The sequence below is a fragment of the Sprattus sprattus genome (assembly GCF_963457725.1).
Source record: "Sprattus sprattus genome assembly, chromosome: 4".
Lineage (NCBI taxonomy): Eukaryota > Metazoa > Chordata > Actinopteri > Clupeiformes > Clupeidae > Sprattus > Sprattus sprattus.
Genome location: NC_137923.1, coordinates 7,104,343 through 7,127,992, shown reverse-complemented (window position 1 = coordinate 7,127,992; position 23,650 = coordinate 7,104,343). Strand labels below are relative to the sequence as shown.

Here is a 23,650-nt window from a genome sequence, read left to right as displayed (position 1 = left end):
TTGCTCAGGGCTACACATTTCCAAATAACGCTTCTGTTTTGTTATTCGTCTATTGATGAGCAGGCAGGGTGGACAGTGTGGTGATTGACAGTGATGTCACTAACTACACCCTGACCAGCCTCTTCCCTGCCACTGAGTACGAGATAAACCTCAATGTGGTGCGAGGGAGCCAGGAGAGCAGCATCGTCACCACCAGTGTTTTCACAGGTAGGCCCTTTCTCAACAACGCACCAGAGCTTTAAAAACCCACAGGTCCACAGAGTCGACGATCCTACATTTTTTGTAGGTATCTAATTTATATACCATCCTCAGGTTCATCATTTGATTGTATATGGTAAGCACACCTGTCGTTCCAATAAGCCACCTAGGCTATAGTTTTGTATTCTGGGTCGGAAACCCTAACACAATTTTTATAGCATGACGTTGCCAAATGTATCAGTTGGTAAGGTAGGGAGCTATAGTTAGTGTCCGCAGAGCTGTTGCTTTTTTGCTGTTTAGCTAGTTAGCTAGCTAGTTTTTGACCAAAAGTGTGAAACTGTGATGCTGTGAACAAATTTAGTTGGACAGGCTGTACTCTCCACTGGAGTTTGATTTAATATAAATATGGAGCAGGCTCCTGCCGTGGGACTGTTGTGAGTCTCAGAGGTGGGTGATAGATCCAGTTTAAACCTCCATACCTTCTCCACCTCCCTCCTCCATCGCTCTCTCCCCCATACTGAGGGAGCTGTGCGCTCAGTGTAGTTTTCATGCCAGAGCGGAGCAAAGAGATAGTGGACTGGAATAAAATCCACAAATAAGATCTGCTTGTGGTCGAAACTTGGGATGTGTGTTCGTGTTCGCTTTCCCGTCTGAACACAGCCAAGCCCACCCACAGGCTGAGAATTCTGATTGGCACGCAGCATAATCCATGGGTTTTAGAGATCGCTGCTGGCCTACCAGCCATACAAAATATTCAACTCCCAAGACCATGTGTGTAGCGAGAATTCTATTCCTTTTCAATTATACGAGAACATACTGCAGCGTTTTTCTCTCCCATTTATTCTTTACAGACAAGCAGACATCAGGTTGATTTCCAAAGCTCCAAGTCTCCAAGCGAACGAGTGGAGATAATTTGTCAGTTGAAGTCTGTATTTAGAGTGCAGTGGAAACAGTTTGCCTAAAACTGCCTTGGTATATTTAAATAATCTTAATTATGCTTATTAAGGCGGGTCTAGGGGCCTCGTGTGCAGCAGTCCCCAGCGTTTGAAAAGGGAGAGGGGAGCAGGGAGATAGAACATGCTGGGGCACCTACACTCTCTGCCTGCTGGGCTACAGAGAATCATCAGACCCGCCTCAAATGGAGATAAACACCAACAGGAAGGATAGAGAGAGAAAGAAAGAAAGAAAGAGAGGGAGAGAGAGAGAGAGAGAGGGGGGGGAGAGAGAGAGCGAGAGAGAGAGGGGGAGAGAGAGGGGGGGAGAGAGAGAGATGGGGATAGAGAAAGAGAGAGAGAGAGAGAGAGAGGGGGAGAGAAAGAGAGAGAGAGAGAGAGAGAGAGTAGCAACAGCAACTATAGAAGAAGCTCTTAAAGTCAGTGTGTCAGATGAGAGACTGCCCTGTGCACCGTAAGCCGGGAGCCTGTTAAGATGCTGGGAGGAGGATGCAGAAAGATGTCGAAAGAAGAGGAGAGGAGATGAGAGTGTGGGGGGAGCAACGACAGAGAGAAAGAGGAGGAGACTGAAAGAGGGAGAGAGAGAGAGAGAAGACGTTAGCATTAGGCCCACAGCCTTTGGGAGTTTAGGCCCGGATCACTGCTGCGCAGTTATCAGCCGCTGAAGTGCTGCATTTTTTTTCTCTAAAAAGGTAACGAGGGGATGAGATGCGTTGGATCCGAGTCACCAGTTCAGCTAATGAGAGGGTCAGAGACAGGGAGTGGCGGTGGTGGGGGGAGCTTACTCAATCAAAGCCATGGCTCCCTCACTGCTTATGCCACTACCACCGCCGACAAAACTGCTGCTGCTGGTGCGCTGATCGCCCCATGTCACCCAGTACAGGGGTGGAGAGAGAGAGAGAGAGAGAGAGAGAGAAAGAGACAGAGACAGAGACAGAGACAGAGAGAGGAGAGAGAGTGCATCAGGGCACATTCACTACGAAAACAGATTGGTGGCTCCACAGACACAATTTAGCTCTGTGCCACTCCTGGGATCAGGGACACACACACACACACACACACACACACACACACACACACACACACACACTAAGTCGCAATGGGAAGGGATGGTGGCACTAGCACAGCCAAGGGATATGCCTGTGCCTGTGCCATCTCAATCTACAACTGGCACACCCAGCCAGTAGTGTTGTGACCAGGCCAAGCTGGATGAAGGCCCCTGAGGACAGCTGATTACGTTAGTCCACAGCAAACACAATTCCTTGAGAACCCCCTTAAAATTAATGATTTTGTCCAAGGAGACTACAATGGCAAGTCCAGAAACCACCTATGGGAGCTCCATTACTTGCTGGGAGGATACAGCAGTACCATGAAACGCAACCTTAGGCCCACAGAGACCTCCCAGAGAAAGAAAATTAAACGTTTTAGAAAAAGAATATTAGAAAATCTGATCAATTAATTAACTAAAAGTGCACAGAGTCTAACCACTGCACCACCACTGCAATACAATTGAACAATAGGTGGTGCAGACTATTAATGAACTATTAAAACGGATCCGTAGGAATAGTGCTAATCTTATCAACATGGAATTCCATACCCAGTCACTTCGTTTCTTGAAACTATCACATGTTGCTAAGCAACTGTTAACAAAATCAGTGGCCGGTCAATATCACTATACAGTGCCTTTGAGACCTACCCATTTCTAAAATAAAAAGTTGAGATTTTCCATTGAACTTCATATTAATTTTATTAAGTAGATTTTATGTTGTAAGAAATGCATGTTGGTCAAGCTCCAACACTTTTTATAAATTAACTGTAAGCAGACACTGTACATGCAAATGGCAATGTCCACCCTGTCATGGACAAATTCAAAGGCTTGCTGACAGGGTGGACAATGACAGGGTGGACATTTTTGGCTGATGTTAGGTTTTAATGAACACATGGTGCACCTTCAGTTAGCAACATGATTCAGTTAGCAAGGTGACAGTGTACTGTTTTACAAATATATTTAGAATTTCTGAAAAGTTTTTATATTAATTGATATTTCACTATGACAGGGTGGACATGATCAGCTTGACAACATCCGACTACACACATACTATGATGAAAATTAAGAAATATAAGTGTAAATACTTAATCTGCAACAAGCCACTGTTTCAGCCTTGATTGAAGAAAGACAAAATGATGGTAGTGATGTCACTGAAGAGATCAGGTTTTTTTTTTTTTAAAGGGGCAGTTACCCCATAATGACAGGGTGGACAGGAATTTCAGGGACACGCGCAAAATGTTCAATATGATTATGAAAATAGAATATACTTTTTTTTACATTTTATCAAATAACTTGTTGTGGGCAATAGAACTATATAATTTAAAAAAAAAAATTCTCATTTAACCACTTATTACACATACTGTAGTTAGCAGAGCAGTGTGTGGGACATGCCAAAATCACGTACATCCAATGAAAAAAAACACTTAACGTATAAAATGAAGGAAACACATTTCAGGAGACAAATCATTGTACTGATATGTGTGTTAATGTTTGGTCATTTATAATAAGACCTCAGAGTTTAATTAGTCTGCTACATTTTTATGATGACTGAGTGATTCTGCTACATTTTTATGATGACTGAGTGATTCTGATGAGGACAACAAAGGCACCTTATGGTGATATTCACATTTGCATAAAACTGATAGTAGGAAAGTACTCAGAATAATGTTTAATGAGATCTTAAAAAAATTGCAAAAACAAACTTTTGTTGATCTAAACTAAAGAATACTTTCTGCTTTGGCGCACCTTATATTCCCCAAGCACACCCAAATACAAATTTCTGGCTACGCTATTGGATGGTGGTAAAGCAATATGACCTGACCATTTGCACTGACGTACACCCACACACACAGGGAGACACAGCATGGCAATGTGAGGTCTGCTAGATAATAAGAAGAGGAATATTTGCATGTAACAGTCCTCATTCAGAATTGTAGCTTAGTTAGAAGTGCTTATTTTTTTGCATCTCCAAGTTTCTGGGGGAAAGTATTTTCAGAGCTTTGCATATTGCAATGCACATTTTGCCCTTTGATGTCAGCTTGCTAATTAATGAAATTGGAATCTGTTCAAGGCAGCGGTTCACAGCAGTGTTGCTACTACCAGACAACAGTGGGAAATGTGTTGCACACACTGAAAAGTAAATGAGGACGATTTTACACAGACTTCCAGCCGTCAGTGGTTTATGTTTGTCTACGTGTAAATACAACGCTACCGTTTGTTTCCCGCAGCGATGGACATGCCTATGGATCTCACAGCCCTGAACGTGACTCCCCAGGGGGCTCTGCTGCGGTGGAATCCCCCCCTGTCCAACGTGGACAACTACGTACTCACCCTCACCCGCAACCAAGGTAAAGCTGTGGGTATGGCCCCCCGCCAAAAGACACTGATATGGCCGTCAACAATAGACTAGCAAGACAAGCCCATACACTCAATACAGCTCTCATCAATTTTCAACATATTCTGCCTCTCGCTATCCCAGACAGATACACATTCACAGCGGTGCTCATTAAGAATCCATCTTCTGATTAAGTCACAGTCCGTAATTATCGCACACTCCGCATTTATCAAATCCCTTCTCAAACAGCCTAATTAAACACTAAACTTTCATGCTTTTCTAGTGCTGTCAAATTAAAGCTTTACTTTTTTGCGATTACTTTGAAATATTTAAAATATTAAAATGAATGCAATGCAATTAAAGCAATTCAACTTACAACTTACCCAGCGGGCTGCACCCCACGTTCTAACTATCGACTGGCTGACCCAGTCGCTAGCTTCCTCCAAAGTATTTCCATCCACATAAGTTCTCCTGTCTTCTTCCGCATATTCATCGCAATCCCCGTTTCAAAATTAAAATTCCTTCCTACACAATATGCCTTTGAAGATGACAGGCAACGTTGATGGCCTTGATGGTCTTATTGGAAATCTGTACTTTACAGGAGATAATCTGTGTTCAAAGTTAAAAGGAAACTTTTTTTTAAATATACTTCCTTTATGATGATTTTACATTAATTCTGTGATTTTATATTAAAATATCCTTAATTACAAGCTTCAGTCTTAAGAAGAAAAAAAGTGATTAAACACAGCAAATTGTGTGATTAATGACTTAGTAGATTGACAGCACTAGTTTTTTAGTTTTTGTTTGTTGTTTCCTAATTTGATCGACAATAAGAAGAGTAATTTGGTTCCAAATGTATCCTGGGTGCATAACATGTTTACTTCTAACTGAAGCATACAGAGGACACTTTAAAAAAAAAACTGAGTTGCCATGAAAGCAGGCGTTTCACTTTACTTGAACTTTATTGTCACGTGTATTAAAAACATGATGAAATACTTGTGCTCTGACTCTCTCTGCCTTAACATAAAGTAAGCACCATCACAAGCAACCAATAAAGAAGTACAATACAGACCTACATAGACTATGTACACCATGCACCATGCACAATGTTTTCACAATAAACAGTACACTGTGAGGTTACATGTTATACAATATCAGTGTGCCGTGCACGTGGCTGCGTCAGGAGCAAGGAGCAAGAACATGACACGAGCAGGGTGGCTGATATCGTTCTCGTTGTCCTTAATGATGTTTTGACATTTTGGCTTTGCGAAAGCTCATCATAAGACTTAAAGCTTTATCTGTCTTGTGTGACTCTCCCTGTAGTCACTGCCGACACCTTCCTGGTGGAGGGAAACAAGCAGGAGTATCAGCTGAGCCAGCTCATCCCCAGCACCACCTACTCATTGGCCCTCTACGCCACCAAGGGACCTCTCACTAGCGGCACCGTCATCTCCAACTTCGCCACCCGTAAGTATATACCATCAATTCATCTTACAAGCGTGTTAGAGCATCAGAGAGAACAGTCAACTACATGTGAACTACAGGAGCCCTCCTAGTGTGATCATGATGCTTTTGACGGGCTAAACCAGGTGTATTCAGCTTAGCAATGGTGCAGAGCAAGGACAGATGGAAGGCCCAGGAGTGGGTTTGAGAACTGCTGGCTAACTTCATTTCCACTATCTAGCAAATAAAGTCAGACACATGGCTGCTCAATTCCTCCAGCCTGGTTTTACATCATCCTTAGAGCAACAGCTTGATGTATGTACGTGTCCCCCTTTACCATGGGACTACAAGGAACAGAAATGTTCTAGTTTAGCAGAGTTGGGGGAGTTCAACTTTGTTTTCAGAGTTTCCACACAAAAAAAGCCCCAGTCAGCAAGACATTGATTTCCCAGTGGGAGCAGACGCAGTACAGTTACCCAGATCTCCACTGCAATGAAGCATGGAGAGCACTGCTACTGGGGGGTGGTGCTTCCTGCACAGATGCTACACACACACCAGGAACCTGACTAACAATACTTTTTTGTTGTATCAGATTTGTCTCTGCCCTTGCTTCTGGAATGGGATTGTTTTTTGCACTTACTGGAAAGTTCTTTCAAAGGCATTAAACCTCGTCTTTAATCAACCCGGCCTCCATGAATACTTCATTAGTTTACATTGTTTAGAGGAAATTAATTTGCACTTTGAAAAGTCACAGGCCATTGACTTTGCCACCCCCATGTCAGCTTTCCTCCAACAAAATCCTGACATGCCGTCCCCCTAATAGCTTCTGCTTGGGTTCGCCCAACTTCAAACGCTTTTGTTGGCAATTTAATGCCAATTTAATCACACAGCAGATATGCTCTAACGACACCGTTCTACTAAGTCCTGCTATGCTCTGATAAAAATGAACAATGGTTCCATGGCCCACAATGAATGACAGCAGCACCCAAAAAACAAACATCTTCAGTAATTCTTTTATCTATTGCCTCCCTCTTTTTATGTGAGAATGACATGCTCTTTTGGCAGGTTTTGATTTGATTGTTGAGCTCATGGGAAAAAGAAGATAATACTGGTAAATCTGATGGTTGTTCTCATTTGGACAACAGTATCATTCTAGGTGAACTATCTAAATGCAAATCACTATATAAAGTTATAATGATATACTTGCCTGGCATTCCATAGCATTTGTGTTTTATGCATCTCTGTTGAAAGCTTTCCATAAGGTGAAAATACTGCAGTAACAGATTATGTTTACCAGTGCCAATTAATGCATCATTTAAACCTGCTCTTCTAGAGATGAATTCATGGTATTGCATTTATTGAATGCCCAGTGAGTGGGAGGTTGTTGAGTTCAACTTTGTACTCAGCCCCCTATTGTTACTGCCTGATTTCTCAGGTTGGACACACAATTAACTCAGGGAAACAAGATGGCCTCATTGGCACAAATTGCAACACAAAACAGTCCATAAAAAGAGCATGGAATAGGGGGAAAAGATTTTATATCACTGCCATCTCAAATTAGATTCTTGTGGATGGAAGCAGCAGCTCGCTGCCTATCAGTGTGTGGTGCACAAAAAGCCTCCCAGGTGCTTAGGAGAGTGGCGGTCTGTCAGATAAGCCTTCTCGCAATGGTACCTGCTCCCGTGTCCACACCGCAGCGTGTCATTTTCTTCCAGCCGCGGGAGGTGCCGTCACCACACCTTACACGTGTCAGCTGGCTTTCCAGAGGTTATCGGTGTGTTAACATGCGGCTAATGGCTGTCCCTCAAGAGTGCTCAGCGGCTGGGCTTCTGGTTTGAAGGGCCGGGGAGGTGCTATGTCAGAATAAGACTGTAGTTTGCTCAGTGAAGGGGTTGTGGCCATCAGGTTGACGAAGGGGCGATGTGTGTAATGTGTCGAGGCGCAAAGTAACTGTCATCCGACATCTGATCCCGCAGCTATGGACGCCCCGCAGAACCTGACAGCCAGCGAGGTCAACCACCGGAGCGCACTCATCTCCTGGCAACCGCCCATCGCAGACATCGACAACTACATGCTGACGTATAAGTCTGCTGACGGCAGTCGTAAGGCAAGTGCAAATCACTCAGCGACACCTCTTGTATAAGGAGCTTGTTGTGAGGAAATCTCGGTTGCGCTGGAGATCTTGAGCACCCAGGAGCTACGGAAGTGTTCAATAAAAATTAACAATTTTCCTTCATTCATATTTAAACAAGCCAATTCATATCTGCAAGCCAAATATCAATTAGGTATTGCATATTGCAAGCATGATTGCCACTTTTAATTTATTAAATTGCTTCAAGACTTGCAGATGGTACATTCGGACAGTTCTTTTCAGTAGACCAAGTATAACTGTCTGATGTGCGCATTATAAAACAATATTCCACCTCCCCTAGCCTTGGGGAAGAAACCATTTACATATTTATAATTTGGCTACATAATTATGCTTCATTTTAATAAAACTCTTTCAAGTAGGCTAGATAAAATGTAATCAAATTAACTATCAGGGTCATCAGAGATGGGATTTGCCTTTTAATGACAAGAACACTTCCACTCTTCCGCCTTACGTTTTACTTCATATCTGTTTCCACTAATCAGGCTGCATCTGCATCTGCATTCCCATGTCCCTATGATCCCATAGGGTCTATTTTAGTGCTGTAATGATTGAACCGTATGATAAGGTGATTATTTGTTTTGAGCTCACATGCTGCATGAATAGTGGAATGAAATACACAGGGTTAGTAAAGCAGGGTTAGGATGATGTCATATTCCTACCTATGTGGCTTGTGACTCTGAAATAGTCCTAGCCCTCATATGGAGTGTATCTGGCTCACTTATGGCAATTCAGGGCCAGGCCTGTTCAAGTGCCATCTGCCACGTGGGCAGTGCTTGTGTTTGTCCAGTGGGTGTCAGTGGTGCACAGTGCAACAGCCTGGTCCACAGATTCTTAACCTAGACCTATGCACTGATCCACCCATTCAGAAGTCAACAGTTGTCAACATATGGACTGGCAGGATTGGCACAAGACTAGCAGATTTCCAGATTTCCAGTTCCAGATGGTGGACCTACTTGGACATAAATCAGAGTGTTTGGTTATGTTTCCAGCAGAACCATGACAACCAGAATGACAGGATTGAAAATTAAAGAAGTGTTCAGTGACAGTATGCTGTATGGATAGCTCAGCTATAGCACAAGAGCTAACAGCCTGCAAGCTTTACCCAAGACTAGAGCAGTGAAGTTCACAGCCTATGACAAGTGTCTGATGCTTCATTTACTCAGCATTGCCCTTCAGTGCAGTTCAGTGCCAAACTCTAAGTTATCATCACTTTATAAATCACCTCAGTGAAGTCTCCAGCATTATCCTACGGACATTTTCACTAAATTCAAGGGCTGCTTTGCTGCATAATTCAAGGAACACCATTCTTAAAATGTTTAAATTGTCCCCCAAAATGGCTGAATATTTCATCCTGCCCTTTCATATTTTATGTGGGGCTCAGAGTCATTGGCTTACACGGCTGTCACTCGCAGCTCACTTAGGGAACAGATTGTTATTGGGTCCTAACAGAAGGGAAGAAAAAGACTATAAATATAAAAAGGATCTGCTTGATGCTTTCATAACAAATCATTTTGAGAAGAGTGTATTTGTCAAAAAAGAAGGAAAGCAAGGGGAAAAAAATAGAAGTGAGGGGAAACAGAGCTGTCAAGAGTTTAAGACTAAAATAAATTCCCTTCCCGTCCTGGTTGACGCTGTTCAGTGCCCTGTCATGATAAGGTTTGTTTGCCCAGGTTCAGGGGTTGATGTTTTGATACTTGTCAAATGAGGAAAGCCAAGGGAAACATGAAATTACATGGAAATGCACTTGAAGTGTACTGATGTGTTTGGGACCGATTTGTCACAAATCTCTAAGAGAGTTTTTTCTGGGTTATGCTTTGGTCTGCTACATGCAACAGCAGGCACTCAGTCTCCTGCTGAGGTACATCAGTGATGGCACCAATTTCTGATGCCGTTTGTCTCCCCCTGCTTGGCTCTCAGGAGCTGATCCTGGATGCGGAGGACACTTGGATCCGTCTGGAGGGCCTGGCCGAGACTACTGAGTACACGGTGCGTCTGCAGGCGGCACGGGGCCTGGAGACCAGCGCTATCGTGTCCATGTCCTTCACCACAGGTACGGAGAGCCAGGGGGGCTAACCCCTCACTCAAACCCTAACCCTATACCGTAGCTATACAGCCACCCCTAAAGCCAGATACAGTTAGTCCGGTCCCCGAGCTGCATTTAACTGGTTCACAGAATTTCAGATTTAATTTAATTTGAAACTTGCCTTTGTAAGGCTTCTTAATCTCCCTCTAAGTTTAAGAGAAGGGTAAACACATGAGTCAAGTAGCTATACTTCCCCCTTAAAGATGCTGTTTGTTTTTCTTGTCCTCATACCATTTTGATATTGTTCACTGGAGTGTTTTCAATGCATAATTCAGAGCCGCTGTTTTTGTCATGTTCGCCCACAAACACTCTCCTCCCCCAGTGTAAGCAAACAGCGCCATGTAAATACCTCCAAACTAGACCAGGGCACAATCAATGGGCTCTTAACCAACAAATTAACTGAATCATCGGCTCCTTGCAGAGTTGCCTGAATGCTTGAGCTTTCCAGTAAAAGCAAGTGCAGCTTCTAACCACTTCCTGCCCCTGCCACAGGAAACCGTCTGTTTGCCACCCCACAGAACTGCGCCCAACACCTGCTGAATGGGGAAACCCTGAGTGGCGTCTACACCATCTACATCAACAGGGACCCTAGCCAGGGGGTGCAGGTCTACTGCGACATGACCACCGATGGCGGGGGCTGGCTTGTAAGTCCCCGCTTCCCCGCCGCATTGAAGTGGCTCACATTATACATGGTTCACTTGTGACCCCACACATTTTATACCACCACTTGATATTTCAGAAGAGGAATTGGTTCAAATGTTTTGGATCAGGGGATACTGTACATATTAGTATGAGTAATATAAGTGAAATGCTTTGCATTCATATGAATGACACCCTTCTGTTTTTTTGCAATGTTAGGTTGGTCATCTCTGTAATGTTGCATGGCATCATTTAACCAAGCTTTTTGGTGGATGTTGTACTTCAGGTTTTTCAACGACGCCAGAATGGCCTGACTGATTTCTCTAGGAAATGGAGTGACTACCGGAGCGGTTTTGGCAACCAGGAGGATGAGTTTTGGCTAGGTGAGAGGATGTGTTTAGTGGGGATGTGGTATGTCTGGTATGTCTTCTATGTCTACCATGGGCAGATATCTTTCCAGGCTGACATGGGTTCCTAAATAATTTGATGGGAAGAAAGGTTCAAAATACTTAAGCCAGTCATGTGCTAGCATAAAATCTCAGTTCCTACGTCGTCCTCTTCTCGAAGAAAAACTCATCTTTTTTCCCCCCCGCTGGTCATTTCAGGCCATGGGCACTGGGGACAGACTCAGAGGCAGTTTCTGAAATGAACAGAGGTCCCTCATTATACAGCTGTGCCCAGTATCCCACACGCTCCTTATCTAACATTTAGCAGGCCTCACACTTCTCCTTACATATCCTGCCCTCACTGTATCTTTCTCTCTCTCTCTCTCTCTCTCTCTCTCTATATATATATATATATATATATATATATATATATATATATATATATATATATATATATATCATTCTCTCCCTCTCTCTCTCCCTCTGTATATTTGTGTGTGTGCTTGTGGGTGTGGGTGTATGTGTGTGCACATGCACCTGTGTGTATTTGTGTGTGTGTGTGTGTGTGTGTGTGTGTGTGTGTGTGTGTGTGTGTGTGTGTGTGTGTGTGTGTGTGTGTGTGTGTGTGTGTGTGTGTGTGTGTGTGTGTGTGTGTGTGTGTGTGTGTGTGTGTCATTTGTGTCAATAGGTCCATGCCTATCAGTAATGAAGTGTATCCAGCTTTGAAATCCAATTTTCTTCAAGTGTTTATTGTTTTGAGGAAAATATCCAATTTCATACAAAACAATTCCTCCTTTCCCTTCACCTCTGCGCTTTGGGTATGTCCCCCCAAAGTGCATTAGAACCCTCCAAACACATTCATTAGAAATTAACATCGTCTTCATGACCCAGTTTTAAGGGCTATGTTTTGTCATGGTGATAAAAAGAATGCATGAATATCATTAAGTTATTTTTTTGTTTGTTTCTTTTCTTCGATATCATTGTGTGAACATCAATGGGATGTTTTTGTTTATTTCCTATTTCTACTTGAAAGAAATGACAGAAGACTATGAATCCTCAGGAGGATCAATGATCCTTCACTAGTGTTTTGCAGTCATACTCTGCCTTTGCACATGGATAGACATTGGATACATGGCCAGGGCTAGAATCGAACTTAAACTTGCTTAAAATTAAGGGGATGTAGATAATCATATCATGTCTTTCGAGAAATCATGAATTCAGGATTTGAACAGCAGATTGTTTATAATCTAGCTCAACTGTACGCAAACTGGGAGAGAGAGGAAAAAAAAAGCCTGTCTGTCAAGTAGCACTTCATCCAGGGCACAAAGCAATCTTGCTGGAGAGACACAAGAAAAAAACACTCCATGTTGTCGAGCATCCAGTGTACCAGTCAAACGTGACCTGGCTCTCCCAGTCAAGTAATTTCTCTCTCCAATCTTGCTATTGATAAATCAAACATAAATCTCTTAAGCACACTGCTCACCGTCATCATAGCCGACGTGTGGTTCAGAGCAAGTGATGCAATCTGTGTAGATATGACTCCTCTTTGAGTTCCTCTTAACCCTTTTCTCAAGAGGTTTCAAGCCTTTAAATAGCAATGCTATCACATCGCATTGCTTTAACATCAGGCCAAACTGATGCAGACAATTGGTATTCCTCTGAAAGTGGAGGTCATATTGTTTCCATATGCAGCAGTAACACAAAGTGCTTCAGTGTTGAAAATCCTTATCATTAATTACCATAATGCAATACATTCCCCTAGCTCCGTGTCCTGCCGCCGTGCAAATAATGGTCAATTTAAGGAAACAGTCAATGGTCCATTGCAGGTTAGTTTGCTGGCTGAGATGATTATCGCGTTTTAATTTTCTCCCTCATTTCTTCTGAATTCAGGATTAGGTCATATAATCATAGGAGATTATACCATAAGATATTCTGTATAATACTGGAGTGATTAACTGCCTCAGTTTGTAATCCTTTATAATTAAGCCAATGTGAAATCGGTGATATCAGTCTCAGCCTATGTGATAGTCCACTTTTGCACTGTAAATGAGGTTTCACACTGTGTTTTACAAATCTTATTACAGCTATCGTTTCTCTCCCATCACTATGGGCCTGGCTTTGAAATGTTGATTTCTATCTCATGTGCTGTCACACCACCACAGCTCAGTTCCTTGAAATGAGAGCAAGTTCATGCCCATCCCCTGCATTGCAGATCTGCTTGACAGATATGGAAAATTACCTAAATCCTATCACTACCTATCAGTGAACATCTAGAACATGACAGAATAATTTTTCTGGAAAAAAGAGAATAATTAGGGTTCTCTTCTTCTTATAGCCCAGTTTGTCACATCGTGGGAGGATGGGATGTAATCTGCTGGGTTTTGGTTCTTATCGTCACTGCTTGTCCAGAGATGGACTGACTGACAGGAAAATGCCTTGACATCACACATGGCATCTTCTTATCAGCACACGGCACATGTTTCATTTTGAGGGGTGGGGGGTTGGGGGGGGCTTTAGGATTCAAAGGATGAGAGTTTGTGTCATGGATGGCCAGGGATGCAGAGCCGATGTGCTTGTTGAAGTGTGAGATAGGCGGTATCGCTTGTCTCCATGGACACAGCTGAGCTGGGTCTCTTTTTTCCCCCAATCCAGGCTTGGACAACATTCAGAGGATTGCTTCTCAAGGACGCTACGAGATGCGGATTGACATGAAAGATGGGCCGGAGTCCGTGTATGCCACCTACGATAAGTTTGCCCTCGGGGATGCCAGGAGCCTCTACAAACTGAGGATAGGGGACTACAACGGCACAGCAGGTGTGTCCAGCTAAGAAAGCTACAAGGGAGTACCAATCTAGAAAGCCAGGATTTTATTTTTTCCTGCATGCCTGTACTTTTACTTATGATGAGTTGCTATGTAACGTAATGTCTATTTGATCAGCACTACCACTGTGCTACCCTCAAAGCTTCTAAATAAAGGATTTTTGACATAGCTCTGGGATTTTTTTCGGGTGATGGTCAAGGAGACATTTTGGTATATAACATTGCATATTGTATAAAAACTGGATTAGACAAACTAAGTCTCAAAGAAACTTGTTTCTATGATTCCAGGGGACTCTCTCTCCTACCACCAGGGTCGACCCTTCTCCACTAAGGACAGGGACAATGACATTGCCGTGACAAACTGTGCCCTCTCCTACAAAGGGGCCTGGTGGTACAAGAACTGCCATAGGGCCAACCTCAACGGCAAATACGGGGAGTCAAGACACAGTCAGGTGAGCCCAGACCTTTCCCAGCTAGCTCCTCCGGGTGCACACTGCAGGCCTTAGGTCAACTGCCAAAATACAGAAAAAAAAACAGGAAGAGGAAAGTGCAGCAAAGACAAGGCTCCTACTGTAAGCTTTATGGGTTTTGTGTTCTCACACCTCTCTTCTCAAAAGCAATGTTATCCGTCGGTGCTTCACACCTGGGCAAGGCCACTTGTCATTGTGAGTGATTTGTTCTGCGGTCATGTTCGTAAAAAAATGAGTAGATTTCGTCGGATTCAACAGTGAGTTCAAGCGTGTCAGGGAAAGTGCTGTAAGCTAATGCATAATGAAATACTGAGCAGATCTCATTTTGACACGATGAGATCTGCACTGTGTGGATGAATATAAATAAGACAGAGCATCTCTCTCTCTCTCTCTTTTGGTCTCAGAATTAGATTATCTCCCTCTCTCTCTCTCTCTCTCAGTCTAAATTCATTTAATCTCACTGTGATGTAACACAAGTCAATAGAGTCTCACATCAATGTCTGGGGGATAACAATAATGAGCTCTGTGGAAAATTCTTAGTTTCTTTCAGCAAGCCTCATCACAGTAACTTGTGTCTAAAGGGGATCTTAACGGAGGGGAGCCACCCTTTATGAAATATTCAGATGGTTAAGATTATATTCATAATCTGTGTCTGTCATTTCAAACTGTTCAAACTCACCCTGTTCACTCCTTGTCTAATGCCATTTCTTTTTCTTGCAGGGTATTAACTGGTACCACTGGAAAGGACATGAGTTCTCCATCCCTTTCGTCGAGATGAAGATGCGGCCATTTAACTACCGAAGCATAAGTGGAAAGCGAAGGCGGTCTACCCCTTGATAATCCCCCATACTCTTATCCCCTAACCCCTGCCCCTCGTCTTGCTGGCTGTCCCTATTTTTTACACAGGCTGGGAGAAAGATAGGTAAAGCTACGGCATCAATCTACAAATGATGAAAAGAAGACACCACCGTCCCTAGGAGAGCTGTAGTCTTAAGGCCGTTTCTTTGATGTAAAACAGGTAGTGCTATTGGGGAGATGTGAGGGCATCAGGGGTGCTACTCACACACCACAAATGCCCTAAAAAAAATATATATATATATATATAGGTATATATATATATATATATACATATATATACATTCAAGCAACATCATAAGAAAGAAAAATCAGAGAAGCTGTTATTTTTTTCCTGTTTGAGAGAAAAAGAGACTTTAACAAAAAACAAAAAACATAATGCCCTTAAGATGCCTCTATTTTTATAACTGATATTGTAACTGAATTCCTGGGATCACGACACAAAGCTTAGTCTTCTTTTAGTCAAATTAGAGACCATTTTTTAATTGAATGCCCTCTGACCGGCCATTGTAGATTTGCATTCATTATGAACGGGAAATGACTTTGTAGGCCCAGTTCTGCTTTATTATTTATAACTCTTAGTTTGTATTATGTAATCACACAACTGTAAACCCCTGAATTGATCAAATGAGAAATGTATACAGTCCTTAAGGGTAATGTGAGAAAATGTTAATTGCGCACAGAAAGGGTTCCTTCTTGATCCCATTTCTCTTTTGTTGCTTTCAGGAGAGCCAAAGATGTGAATTAGAGCAATGTACAAAAACTTGGACAAACGTGTCACTCACTTGACATTTTATTGGCTAAAATGTAACAGAATATTTGGATTATTTCAAATAAATACACCTATGAATTACCCTTATCAAAGTAATCGTTAGACAATGAATGCCCATGAAATATTCATTTTTATTTTGACCATTTACATGCAGACCCTAACCACATCATAGTTATACGTGTCGGTTGTTCATGAAATGGTATTTTGTGCTTTATTTATTATTTCAGAAAGGTGCTTTGTTCCTCCACTTTTTTGTGTGTTTACTGGATATAACCATAGATTGCAGTAGGTTATTGTTATTGACCACCAAGAAATCTGTCCAAAACAACACCAGCCCTCTTCTGTATCCGTATCCATTTGAACATATTTGAAAAGCAAGGCTTATAGAGAGTAAGGTGTCCCTATAAACACCAACTGCAAGTTTGCACCCTACCCATGCCTTTACGTGGTTTAACGTTCACATTCCTTTCAACTTGAAATGGTCAGTAACTTCATGTTCCGGTGTGTCAGTAACCCCTAGTTCCAGTGTGTCAGTAACTCCGAGCTCCGATGTGTCTTTTAGATTATTTCCATGTGCTAAAAGTGATTGGGAGCGCCGGGAAGAGTTGAATTGGTCTTGTAGCGTCGTTTCCTGTTTGTTTAGAAGAAGACTAAAGCAGAAGCAAGCACTTTGAAGCTCTGACACGTCTCGAGCAACACTCTAACCGCCACAACTTATGCGGAGTCAGTCGCACAAGGCGTAAAATGTTTGCATGCATGGTATGATTAATTGTCACCAGCGCAACCACGAAAATGTGTCATGAGAAAGTCTGCAGAAGGAAGTGTTTTGTTTTCTTCTCTGGAACAAATTGACCAGATAGGAAGTGAGACGTGACGGGCAGCCTCAGAGCGACCTCTGACAGGAGTGGCTATCCCTCGAACGTGTTCTTATTTTTAAAGCTTGACTAGGATGTGTATTTACTCAGTAGATTGCCTTTGCCTCAATGTATTTTGTACAGGAGATGGAAATACGGCTTTATGGAGAAAAGTAGATTGAAGACTGTAACAGATGCAATGTCCCTTTGTGCTAACTGATAAGTGATGTATTTCATGTTTACTCACACAATGTGACTTTACCTCAAGATCTATAACATTTCGCATTTGACACCTACATGTCTATGTCTACATTACTGATAACCATTTATTTAAAGTCTGAATATATTTCATAATCTTCTAACAAACAATCATGTAACTTAAACCATGCAAGTCATGCTTTAGCATCTAAGGAAACTAGGTGCTGACCTGCAGACCTTATTTTGTTTGCCTGTTTGTTCCTGTGTTTGCTTTCAATGGAAAGGCAACTGTATTTAATCACAGTTGCAGAGAGAGGTAACAGATAATGCACAGTGGAGAAAAAAAGGCAAGGGAGAAGTCCATAATTAACAGTAATGTGTGTGAAAACATACAGAACGTGAACAGTCTTAAAATTAGACCCATTTAAGTTTGAATGTTGTTCTGCTTTCTTAGTGACTGGCATTTCTTCAGCTATGACCTGTTGGAGAGTCATTTAGATAGATGGAATTTGGGGAAGCGCTCCCCTCATAACCCCTCCCCCCACATACACACACACACACACACACACACACACACACACACACAAACCCCTTCTGTCTTTCGCCATCACTCCCATTCGGCACTGCTGGGAAATAGCAGCAATGGCCCCATATGTTGCTCGAGTCCCTCTGTGTATTTATATGGCACAGTTCACTGAGCACTAGTTTACTGACAAGCTCTCTACTAATGAGGCCTGGAAGCTGGTCTGTGATGTCTTCATTCCTCACAGCCAAACGCAGACCGTTTTCAGATGGATGGCACGGGCCTGGCACTAAGGCCCCCATGGATATGTGATAAAGCCTTAACACGGCATATTAGATCATTCAAATTGAAATTGTTGCGGACAGTGAGAGAAGGCACAGAAGATAATCAATACTGCACCAGTTAATGTATTTAGTACTCCAGGTGGAAGGTTAGATTAGTACTGCTTGGGCATTTAATGTTCCAAAAAGACTGAAAGGAGTCCTCAAAGATAGTAAGAGACTTGTTTTTTCTTCTTTTTTTTCTGTTACACTTTAAATATAGGAACACTGCAGATTTCGTTCCATTATTGATTTGCTCAGCATATGGTAGAAGCATTTCCAAGCCTCCCCACTTGGCTGTCTTTCCCAACCCCTTAACCATTCACAAGTCACACTTTATCATGCTAACAGTCTGAAATGTGTGTCAGGCAGATTACTTGGGTATCCACGTGCCCCACATCCCTCACCGTAGCTACTCAGCTGTAACCTTTTACTTTCTGTTTGCCAATATGTTCTATAAACTGTTTTTGCCTACATGTTGCAATTACAGACATTCACAGTTTGGAACAGAATTTTGGAATGAATGTTGAAATCCTTTACCTCTTTTACCTCTATGGTTCTCAGCATCCCCAGAGATATGAATATTGCATGCCATGAAGATGCTGACAATGTGAAAAGGGGTTCGGGAGGCTCTTATGCTGTGACAGAGTTCTGTTGGATAACCTTGAACATTAATGCTATGGATCAGATTAGTTCTAGTTTGGCATAAATGTGCTGTATAGTTCCTTTTTTAATACATTTTCTACATATTAATAAAATATTCCAAAACAATTCACCATTCTCGTGTCATGATTCTTAGTTTCATTTTTACTTGTCTGAAGGCGTTGCGGTAAATGTATGGGAAAGTTTTATGAGTCCATCTCTTCCTCTTTCTCTGTTTCTCCATTTCAGGCCCATCTTAGCTCTGGTTAGGTTTAAATCATCATGGTGTGGAACAGCAGCACTCATAAGAGCAGTGGAATATCTACACAGGAAATGAGCACGTCCCACCCACACCCAGCATCTTATTTATAACCTTCATATATCTTCATAAGTCCCCCTCTCCCTCTCCCTTTCTCTCTCTTTCTCTCTCTGTCTCTCATTTCTCTCTCTCTCTTAACTCTCTCTCTCTTCCTCTCCCCCCCTCTCTCTCTGTCTATCTCTCCCTCTCTTCCTCACCCCTCTCTCTTCCTCTCTTTCTCTCTCTCTCTCTCTCCTTGATCTCTAAATTGAGTCCAAAAACTCAAACATAAAATCCCATGAGGCAAGAGTACATGGCACATTAAGGTGTATGCATTTCAAATTATCCTGTTAATTCCAAGTTCCATTTTTTCAATTCCATTTTTTCTTTTTTTTGCAATGGGTTCAAAACACAGCCTCAGGCTTGTCAGTTCACACTGTAATGTTTTTGGGGGGGGCTTTGTCATATCTCTTCACACCTTGTAGACAACAGGCCAATTCACTGGATTATTCACATGTTCTATCGAGAGCTGGATCAAGCTATTAAGCAATGCAGGGAGGATGTTTCAGCCCCCGACAAAATCAGCAACTATCAAGCAAAGCACTGTGCTATAGGTCAGATCTGAAGGGCTTGGAATACTCTAGCCTTGAAAGATTCGCTTGTCTCAGTAATGCTGGAGGCAAACCACACTGACTATGATGTAAAACCACAGAAGGAAGCACAAGGTCAACACAAGTTCAGGGGCAAAGTTCCCATGGGGTCAAGCCATGGAGCCTCCCCACACACACACACACACACACACACACACACACACACACACACACACACACACATACTGACAGCCCAGTGCTTCCATTAAACCCTCCTTACTCTCCTCACTCCCAGCGTCCTTCTTATAACACGCTGAGCCGCAGATTAGAGCCATCGCCGGGATATTTATACACCGGGGCCCGTGAGCGTAACAAGCATCACACAAACATTCTCCCTGGCTGGGTCTTAGACGCTCAGCGCGACACATGCCAATACAGTTTATGATGAACCTTTTCCCGATGTAAGCCCCTTCCCCTGTGCAGGCTGTCGGGCTGAGTTTGATCTGAGGCAGCAAGGCACACCAACTCCCATCCAACTCTTCAACCCAACCTCTACCCCCCCCCCCCCCCCCCCCCGCCCCTGCCACTCTTCCACACCCCGACTCTTTACAAGCCACTGGGCGCACAGAACTAATCAGCCCTGACACGTGAATGGGTGGCTGCACGGCTGCCTGTGGGAGGACTGGCTAATGAGAGCGCAAACACCAGAGACGCCATACAAAAAGCAGGGGGCAGAGAAGAGAAAGCATAATACATAGAGGAAGAACTGTTGCAGCCTTTGATGACAGGATAAAACAGGAAGCACGCAGGGCCATTTGTTCAGAATGCACAGCACCACCCCATGGAGTTGCTGGCGATTTGAGGTAAGACTTCACTTGAGACACTTACACTGAGCTGCGCTCGATATGCATGCACTCAACTCGAATATAGGACAATGCATGTCACTAATGTCACGGTGACATGCTTTACTTTGATGCTTTCTGTAGTATGGCACATTTACTGAATGAACAGATTGACTTATATGTAACATCACCACCTCAGCCCGAGTAATGTTGAAACATTTTGAAAGCCTTTCAGGCAAATACTGAAGAAAGTGACAAAGTTGTTAAAGGCTTTATGATGGAAAGCAAATGTAAATTTGTTTTCAATTAAATCTCTGGGTTTATCAAGCACAGCAAATAATTCCGGTGATCAGTTGGCGATGGCACCTTACTTAAACTCTCTGTCATAAGTTAAACAGTAACATGTCATAAACGTCTCACAACTTTCAAATACTGTCAACAGTTCTCAGAACAGATGTTTTCAATGGGATGAATGTGTCATGTCTCCATAGCTGCAGTAGATCTGATTATCTCTACCGCCAGACAGCTTTTTATCATGTGACTCATTATTGTGAGCGCTGCCCTGATTCACCAAAAATGGTATTTCACACTTTCATATCAATGGACTGTCACAACCGTCTTGACAACAAATGATACGGTATATTATGATACAGTATAGGACACCTGTCATGACATGTTTATGGCATGGTCATGTCACTGTTATGACAGAAGCTTCAAATGTCACTCCAATCATCTGTGTAACTGTGATGACAATTTTTTATTTTTTTTTGCTGCCGTGGATAAGATAATGGACGTAAGACTGGGCTCTTCTGGCTCCACTGACACATAAAAGACCTGATTATCACCTGATGGCTCTGTTCATGTGCTATTTTTGCCAGATATGTTGCAATATGCACAAAACAGAGAGAAATCAGAGAGCGAGTTCTGATTTTAAAGTAATTATTCAACTATACTAAGGGTAGTTTATGTGAGTGCAATGCAGATTGCTGTTATTTTCTGACTCTGTTCAAGAAGCTCCCTATTACTTCCCCCTCATGTGCCACTGCCACTAGGCATCAAGTCCACTTTCTTGACATGCCCACTCTGGTTCCGTGCCTGTCTAAACCCTGCTTGGCTGTGTTGCATTTGGCACACTGACTGAGGAATGTTTTTTGTAGGGCACAGTACGGGTCATCTCAGGAGAATAGGAATGCGCCCCGATCGCACAGCCCTGGGGCGGGGGGCCACACTGTGAAAGCGGTGGCTCTGTTCAGTCTCCTCAGCCGTGGTGCACTAGCTGCTCCCGGGCGCTTCAGCACGCAGCCTTGCCACTGTTCCTGTGTTTGGGCTCACTGGTTGGCTCGGTGGGGCTTTTGTTCCTTTCTGTCAGGTCTGTGGCACAGAGTACATCATCTGCTAAAGTGTCTCTCAAGGCTACAGACCTTGTTGTTTAAGTAAGTCATGTTACTCTAGGTCCAGAAGGCCTTTTCTTTGAAGGGACGTATTATCTTTGGCTCTCTGGTTCTCTTTGGATGGGATCCAAAGCATCTTACTGCCCATATGAAAACCTCTCTCTCTCTCTCTCTCTTTCTCTCTCTCTCTCTCTCTCTCTGGTAGTCAGCTTGGTTTTATGTCTGCTGGAGGGCTGTCACCAGGGAAATGAATTAGTGCTCATGCTATTCACTGATAATGGCCTATGTAGCACAAAGCAAGTGTAGACTAATGTAAGTGAAGCAACAAAGCAGTAATCTCATGTCAAGTGAGTGGCGACACATGGATTGGTATTCTGCTTAAGTTTGGCATGTTCTCAAAACAGGCAGTAAGATTAAATGGGCATTCAATATGAAATGTTATGGACATGGTTTAATAAAAAAAAGGCATGTTACTACAGTCTCTACTGCCCATCCATACTTTCACTATACCCTTGCACGTTTCACTCAGGAGTGAACATTATTTTGACTATGAATATGTTGCTGGTCATAAAATATTAATTGACTCATAGCATTTTGTTATGATGCAGCATTACAGTTTCCGTCATTTGGTCGACACATTCATCTACATATATACAGGTCTTGACTATAAAGGGGACATCTGAGGTTACAATGGTAGCAAAAACACCAAAATGACAAATGAGGTTTCTTTAAAACATTTACTAAATGGCACATGACCGCTGTCTCATTCTGCTTTGAAACGGTACACGGGCGATAATTAAATGGTTGCGATTTTTGAAAAGCAGTGTTTCATGAAGGGTAAGTACCTGTCGTGTTTAATTAATGACCTTGACTAGTGACTGGGACTTGAAATATGGGCACAATATTGAAGAATGACTCATTTAAAAAAGAAATAAAGTTAGTGAGGCTTCTCAAAGGAAGAATCTAAACGTTTTTTAATATAAAACAATAAGGCACATCTCACCATTTTTGACGTGTGAATATGGTGATACTAATTGAGCATGAGACAGGTTTATTATAAATGCACTGAGCAGGAAAATGCTTGGCTGTGTCAGCTTCCCTTTCCTGTAGCTCAGACTTTTATGATCAAACTTACAGCACATTTCTAGTTGTTTTGTAATATTTAGCTCAACATCACATTTGTGAGAAGAGAGAGTCAATATAAAGGAAACATTAAGGCTGCAGTGTCTGTTTGATCTTATCTTATAGGCGAGGTCACACGTCTCTTTCTGTAGTGCTGCATGCAAATAGCCCAAGTCTCTAAATTTAACCTGATAGTAACACCTTGTGTCATTGCATTCATGTTGTTGTGTCAATTGCAATTCATTACTGTATCATTAAGATGCCTGTGGTAACATTTTAGTTTAGGACTATGTGAAAGTATAATCTCAAGTCGACAAAATCAGATGGCACTTGACTGAGGTGTTATGTCAACCGTACCGCACCAGTTCAAATCAGCCAGTATCAATGGTAATGAACATTGAATTATGTTTATTGTCATTTAGTTGTAATAACTTACCTATCCTAAAGAGAAATGTTACCATTTCAACATCTCATTCCAAGAATCTGCAGCTAAATTTAGTGACTCAGATTAGGAGCAACCTTCATCAAGATTAGCAACTGATGGATGTTATGTGGGTGGTGGATGTAGGACAGATTACAAAATCAGGAACTGTAACATGAAGCACTTTTGAAAGGGTGATGTTTTCAACACTACACCTCATCATAGTCACTTAGTCAATGCTGGAACAGCCATGTGAAAAGACATGTCAAACTCAGTATTTTTCACCTCTTAAAAC

General features: G+C 42.5%; 1 protein-coding gene across 1 annotated transcript in view; it reads left to right on the top strand.

Moving 5' to 3' along the window:
* Positions 1-15,364, top strand: part of tnr (tenascin R (restrictin, janusin)) — a gene marked incomplete at both ends in the record, with an annotated part of 33,467 nt that extends 18,103 nt beyond the window's left edge. The window contains 10 exons of the mRNA XM_080836479.1: positions 64-207; positions 4,428-4,547; positions 5,858-6,001; positions 7,954-8,084; positions 10,047-10,179; positions 10,705-10,856; positions 11,138-11,234; positions 13,890-14,051; positions 14,346-14,509; positions 15,248-15,364. Coding sequence (XP_080692605.1) covers positions 64-207; positions 4,428-4,547; positions 5,858-6,001; positions 7,954-8,084; positions 10,047-10,179; positions 10,705-10,856; positions 11,138-11,234; positions 13,890-14,051; positions 14,346-14,509; positions 15,248-15,364 — 1,364 coding nt within the window. The remainder of the gene's footprint in view (positions 1-63; positions 208-4,427; positions 4,548-5,857; positions 6,002-7,953; positions 8,085-10,046; positions 10,180-10,704; positions 10,857-11,137; positions 11,235-13,889; positions 14,052-14,345; positions 14,510-15,247) is intronic.
* Positions 15,365-23,650: the final 8,286 nt, after the last annotated feature.